The 7155-nt window shown below is 43.6% G+C and overlaps 1 protein-coding gene across 1 annotated transcript; it reads right to left on the bottom strand.

Moving 5' to 3' along the window:
* Positions 1-444: 444 nt before the first annotated feature.
* ttll3 (tubulin tyrosine ligase-like family, member 3) lies at positions 445-6436 on the bottom strand. Its single transcript, XM_028405185.1, is given in 13 exon segments — positions 445-1185; positions 1255-1690; positions 2586-2829; positions 3108-3256; positions 3431-3609; positions 3705-3829; positions 3961-4075; positions 4143-4271; positions 4822-4877; positions 5636-5804; positions 5889-6007; positions 6081-6125; positions 6417-6436. Coding segments are annotated over 12 exon segments (2469 nt in total). The 5' UTR covers positions 6088-6125; positions 6417-6436.
* Positions 6437-7155: the final 719 nt, after the last annotated feature.

The following is a 7155-nucleotide window of genomic DNA, read 5'->3' on the forward strand; positions in this document are numbered from 1 at the left end:
TGCACACCATTGCTCCCTGTCTCGTTTCCTGTTACTATAAATGTCACCTAATTCAAAAAGCAAAATACAACCAAAATATTATCTCCCAGTTGGCCGGTGTATTTTTCAGCTGTGTGGTTTCCAGCCTTCTTTACAGTTATTAGTTATGATAAATTGCATTTATTAGATCAAAACAGTTTCAATGCTATAGAAAATGTGTGGTTATCAGCATCAGCCCTTTATGAACACTGACAAACAGAGTTCCAGCACTCTGAAGGCCATGGTGCACCAGTGGGGGTAAGTTGCAGTTTGAATTTTTTTCTCTGATTTCATTGACTTTAGTCAGACTGGCCCCAAAATATACAGTTTGATCAATTATTGAGCCTTTACTGCCACCTGCTGGGGAGGGAAAATACCTACGTCTAATAGATAGATAGATACATAGATAGATGGACCATTTAGTGTTTATGTTTTAGGCACGCTCCATCTGGCTGTGCTTTGCCTTTGACAGTGGAGAAAAAGCTGATGCCTGTAGCCACTGGGATGAGATGAAAAGGAAGCCTTTTGACAGACGGCGGTTCCAGCCACAATATTTGGCTGCAAGCGAAACACCTCCAGTCTAGGAAGGGGACCCTGTAAAGAAGAAAAGGCCCGCGTAGAAGTCCTGTGTTTGGATTCAAAGGTTGTCTGGGGAAGGAAGGGTCTGGAGATGTGTGATCCATGCCCTACATTAGAGTGACGTTTAGTCTCTACCATGCTGTGACTGTGATGAGGACTGAGAGAAAAAGAAAGACTCCTTGGCACCACGGTTGCCCCATTCGCACACAGACTCAACCCTAACCGTAGTGCTTTTGTCTGAGGTTCATTGTGCACTACAAAAGGCTGTTCACATGCCAGGTTTCGACAGGACCTGCGGGCACAGGATGTGTTCTGGAAATGTGCTCTCGTCTCCCTAGATATCAGCTGCCTCTTTTTCTCTTGGTTCTCTTTGCTTGAACAGCGAAAAGCAGCAACCGTGCGTGGCTTCTGACATAACATTTTTTGTTTCGTCTCAACATCCTCTGGGGGTGGCTGGTCTGAGGAGAAGTGTACAGTGAGAGGTGTGTTAGAAATAGCAGTCTGTCTTTGAAGCTGTCTGGGTTGTTTGATGGGGGCTCCTTCTACCAGCAGGTTCACTCCTACATACTGAGGAACTTCAACTGCAGCCTGGAGAGGAAATAAAATAACATATCAATTTTCCATAGCATATTATTTATTTAGTGGAACTAAACTAACCTGTTTGTAGATCAGCTGGAAGCCTCCTGTGTAAGCATTAGGATCTGTCCGGCGGTCTAACACAACCCTTAGTGTGTCCACCTGTACAGCAGGGCAGAGCCGTGCAGTCACAAAGGTGGAGCAGGCCATTGTTGGGCTGGCATTGATCTCTAGGAGCCAAGGTCTCAGATCTCTGCCCAACATGAAGTCGGCTCCGTAAAGCTCAAAGCTTGTCTTGCGGGGCTCTACCAGGTCCTGGGCTGTCTGTAGGGCGTGGACGACTGCTTGCTGCATGCCTGGAACCACCACTGACTCCCACTCCGCCTCACGCCCCTGCCGCCGCAGAAATGACTGAAACTGAGCGCAGGACCACATATTGTCCTCAGGCACTCCTGGATGGCGGTCACGAGACGGCTGGAAGTGCTTCTGGATGGAGTTGTTGCACAGATGGACTGAGCTGAGGAAGGTGAGTGTAAAATTACTTCTATGTAATTTGTTATAAATCTAGTTAAAAACATTTAAGAATTTCTTTCTATTGCTGCACTTATTTTTACTGCTCTGATAACTGTCTTCATCTTGTTTACCAACTTTAAAATGTTGTTATAATGTTCTTGACGTGTGCTGCTGACCACTTGGCCAGGTCACCCTTGTAAATGAGATCTGGATCTCAATGGGTTTTTTTTACCTGGTTAAATAAAGGTTAAATAAAAAATAAATAAAAAAGTAAGTGAATGAGTGATGCTATGCTTTTACACATCAGTCCAAGTGTTCCAGCAATAAGCTGTAAGCACCAGAGCTATTTAACAAAAAATACAGTGATCCCATTCTAAAGATAAGAACTACACATTTCAATCTTTCCTTTCACAAATGTAGCTCTTAGCGTAAGTTCAATCAGGAAGACTCTGTTTCCCATCATTCACCATTTATCCCAATCCGCTCCTCATCTCTCTCCTTCTATCCCTCACTCCACTGCTCCCCTTATCTTCCATCCACTTGGTCAGACACCTAATAGAAAGCACCTCCCTCACCAATCAGCTGTCGCTTTCTGTCCCTCTCCTGAACAATCAAAATTCAAAAGTCTCCATCTCCTCTGCAGCCCGGGAACCCTCCTCCACCCCAAGCACCACCAGATCCATGCCAGTTTAGGCCTCCTATCTCCTGCCCTCCAGCTCTCCACCAGCACAAGGTCTAGACCCCGGGGGGGTCTGCTGATCCAGCAGCCTCTCCTTATGCATTTTTCCTAGGACGCCAATGCACATTCAAAACGTTGTACATAATAAATCTTTCTCATTCAGTTCTCTGAGGATCTCATGATTGAACTATTTTAGTATATAATTACTGTTTCCTCTTACCTATCCAGAGTTTTTGTAGAGTACGGCTGAGTGGAAAATCGAAGGTAGCACTCATTGTAGAACCAGACAGTCAGAGGGTTCCAGTCAGTGACGAGGAACCACTGCCGCAGGTCAAACTTTGTGCCATGGACCAACAGGGGACGTTCCAGGTATTTCTGAACCACCCATTTACTCTCCTTCATCATGGCTTTGTCAGTGTCCACAAGTGCTAAAATCTCATCCAGATGATTCATACACATAATGCCTAAAGGGGAGGACCACACCAGAATGAACACAATTTAGACAGCAAAACAGCTGCAACAGCATGTGCTGTAAGGTGAGTGTGCTGAGAGAGAAGTGCTGTCCTGGTTTTGTGCACAACCTGTGGCCTTTCATGCTAGATTTCTGTCAGCTGAAATACTCAGAACAACAAAGGCTTGTTCCTGACAATATTTGTAACGTCTGTGTCATTGTGATGGAGAGAAGGTCAAAGACGAACCCATAACTCAAGTTGTAATATAGCAAGCAAAAACTAAAACTCACCTCTTCCTCTTGACTTGGCCCCTGGTTTGATGATCCAGATGTTATTTACACCGTCTGTGTCCAGCTGAGGGCAAACCTCCCGCAGCCTGGCTAACATAGCCTGACAGCGCTCCACAAACACACTGCTGCCGCTGATCAATGCACCTTTGCTACACACAAATATTTTATTATTACAAAATGCAGCTTACTGCTTATGGAATACAGTAAATATGGACCAGGGACACTATAACCTGGGGCTGCATTTGTAACAAACATAAATCTCTGACTTTATGACTTTCACTGCAGAAAAACTTAAGAATTTTTATTTTAACAAACATACTCACTGGACAACCATGTAGTAATCTTGCAGAAAGCCTGCCCATTGTTGTTCCCTCACTAAAGGCGGTGTCTTCACAGTTACATCGATGTCACCGTGCTTTAAAACACTGAGAAACTCTTGGCAAACATGTAAAGCCATGTCAATGATGTCTGGACTGACAAATTGATGCTCCGCATCATCCAGCTCTGCAGAGGCAAACAAGATGGATATTATAAGAGTTATATTCTCTTTGTCCTGCAGTGATGTAAAGCAACTAAACACTAGAAACACACCAGAACTGTTTGTCCTTAAATGTTACCTTCATTGTTTTTTTGTTCTTCCCTCTCTGCTTCATCTCTTCTGCATGTGCTTGTCTCAACCACATGCTGCAGCAGACTGGTGCATGCTGTCCTCCTGAAATCGTCTGAATCCATAGAAGGACAGGAGAGAAGTGTATGAGATTTACATACATTTACACTTGTTTCACTAACAAGGTTTCATTTACACCTATATTTTTTATTAATAGAAGGGATTTTTTGCGTTAATGCATCAGACCTATAAAGGCATGCTTTTCATCCTCTGCTCCAAGCCTGTAGCATCTTGGGAAAAAGGTGTCAGGATCTGCAGTATCAAACCACTGGAGGTTACGCAGGTTCACACAGAGCCCCACCTGAAAGAAACACAAGTTTAGCTACTTTCATTGTTTGCCAGTCAAGTAATAAAAACTTTTCAGAAACCTTTGTTGTAAATGTTCCAGCATTTGCATAGTGATTGGTCATTTGGTCACTGCGTAAGGACCGACAGTCGATGTAATCCCGCCGTGTCGTCCAATAGAAATATGTTGTTTCATTTCGAACCAGGCGAGACTAGAAGGAGTTAAAAAGAATAAAAAGTAAACATGCATTTGCCTTCACTTTCAGGATGCATAAAGATTTTGGACTCAGATGCCTAACAAGAGATGAGTGCACAGAACAGGGTTTATTTTTTTCTTGAATTGAACACAAAATTAGCCCAACATAGGCAAAGACTCAAAACGAGCTAGACAAACAAAAACATAAGGTTAAATCTAGAATTTCACTATGTCTCAAAAATCACAACCACGATCTCTAGGCTCAAACACAGACAGGATCACAAGACACAGTGGCAGGGAAGGCAGGTAGACAAAGACATTAAATACGTAGGGAGGATGGGAAAACAATACACAGGTGGTACACATTAGGAGAAGCAGGTAGTCACCAGGAGGAGGAGGGAGCACACGAGGAAGGGGAAGACAAGACACCTGAAACAGAGGAAACGCATGTTAGCAAAGTAAAACAGGTAAGGGATAACTTTCAAAATAAAGCAACTAAACCCTGACATTCACACTGTGCACGATGTCAGCATTACAGTTGTTGGTTCACCCAAATGTTATCTTACCATGAGGTCATACATGTCATCAAGGTTCTCTTCTTTCTCGATTTCCTCCGCCCTCTCTGTAAACAGATAGGAGATGTGTGTGAGAGTGTGTGCATGCAAGCATGTATAACGGGTAAGAGCTGATGTCTGTAATATGGTATACAATGTATCATTTATCAAGTGAAGGTTTGTCTGCTCCAGTTACATGAGATTATCACTGATCTGTGACACAAATTTATAAAATAACATCACATCTATCCATGAAACAAGTTTAGGAAAATGCTAAGTTTTTTGACATGAGGAGTCTAATCAAACAGCTTTTGTTGCATACATGTGCAGTGCAAATATTTGAGTGATTATGCAGAAAGTTTGAAGTCAACAACTTTTGCATGTATCTTTTTGGGTCCTTGAAAAAAATTCAGCACTGTGAAAAGGTGGGTTGCTAAATTCACACATGACAGACAGAGCCTGGAAGATGACCCTATCTTAGATTAGTAGTCACTGTCATCACACAGGAGAACATGAGACAGGAGCTCAAAGGGCAACCTGTCAATTTTGAGGTGGAAATTTGTAACCATGGATGAGGCTGCACCACCAAGCAGAAAGAACAATACAAACCCAGAGTCTTCTTCCTCTGAGGAAGGTAAATAAGTACACAGGGTGACAGGCTTAATCTTGTGCTGGTCCAATGGTCACGATTGTCACTGCAAATCCAAGGTGCCAAAGAAGAAGAGTTGTGTATGTGCCATGACTGCTGGAAGTGTGTAGAAGCAAAATGTGCTTGCTTTTATAAACGTGACTTACAGTGGCATAGATGTTTCTGTCTTGGCCTCACCATTAACATCAGCACTGATATCTCCATCATCACCATCCTCCTCTTCACTGCCATGGCAATGAGGTGCTCTTTGGACTGGATGGGGCAAGCGGTGTTCCACCCACCCTCTGGACCATAAGGCAGCACGGATCACAGGATAGGGTCCCTGCACTGAAAACACTTTCCTCAACTGAAAATAAGAAATATGTTGAAGAAAGAGAGAGATTACAGGTACGCAGTGGGAGTGTGCTGTGAAATGTGTTCCATCCATCACCTTCACAGCCTTCTCCACCAGCGCTTTAGCTGTTTTCAGCCTGTCCAGCTTGATGGCTGGCAGGCTTGGCACACTGCGACGTGACCTCCCCTCCACCGGACCAACTGTGGATTGTAACACTGGACAAAGTCGAATGTAAAAGTGTATGTGCAAACCTGACACACAAGTCTGAGCAGGTGTGAGTTGACTTACTTGGCATTTTTTGCTGATTTATCTTTTATGCGGGTTTCTTGTCAGCTGATCCATTTCCAGTGCAGAGAAAGCAGACCAAGACAGGGCTTTACTATAAATAATTGTCTATAGCAGCTGTATAAGTATGAAAGGATGTAAACTGGGTCAAGCAGGTCTTTTAATCTGGACTGACCGAGGCTGTCATAGCTAACATACGCGCAATAAGGCGTATGGCTGCGCCCACTGCAGTCATTTAATAAATATCTGACCATGTATGAGCTTGCTATCTGTACGTATGGAGGCAAATAGAACGTTACAATACATCATGCATATTAAATAAAGACCTTTTGTACCAACCTAGTGTTGCCACTTCCCTGGTGACCCGGGCGCTCTGTCTATAGGCTCGCTCTGTCCGGCTTCCTTCATACTCCCGCAGACATGTTACCATAACAACCGTGCATGCTCCCACTGAATGTTTAGAGTTGCCATAACAACTGTACCCAGGAGAAACAGGACGCCACGCAGGTCGATGATAAACCTACTACCCTTAGCCATGCGTTGAAGAAAGTGGATCACTTATCTGACGCTATCAGTTGCAGGGTAGCTTACACGTGCAGGCGACATACACACGAACAACCACAGCACCGAGCAATCTGAACTCGGTGCTCAGTACAACGTAAGGAGCAAAGAGGGGAAGGGGGTCAACTTGCTGATGTGAATCAATGAAGCGTTCCACAGCTTGGCAGGTGTCACATGTGTTTTGATCAAGTTCATGTTGAGGTCAATGAGGATGAAAACTGCAGCTGAGCCTTATTTAATATTGCAAATGTCTTTTCCTAACAAAATGGAATCTGCAATAGTTTCAGGGAAGTTTTTTTTATATTTATTTATTTACGTATTTTTTTTATTGTTACACTGACATGATTCGTGACTTTTTTACGTAAAGGGAATGGACTATGCATACCATGACATACAGTATATGGATTACAGAAAACCTACTTTGCTGTAATATTTCAGCTTCCCACGAGGTGGCATCAGAGGCTTTCCTAGTAGCCTACACGCTGCTGGATCAATCAGCTGGATCCACATTTTGCTT

Source organism: Parambassis ranga, chromosome 5, assembly GCF_900634625.1.
Source record: "Parambassis ranga chromosome 5, fParRan2.1, whole genome shotgun sequence".
Taxonomy (NCBI): domain Eukaryota; kingdom Metazoa; phylum Chordata; class Actinopteri; family Ambassidae; genus Parambassis; species Parambassis ranga.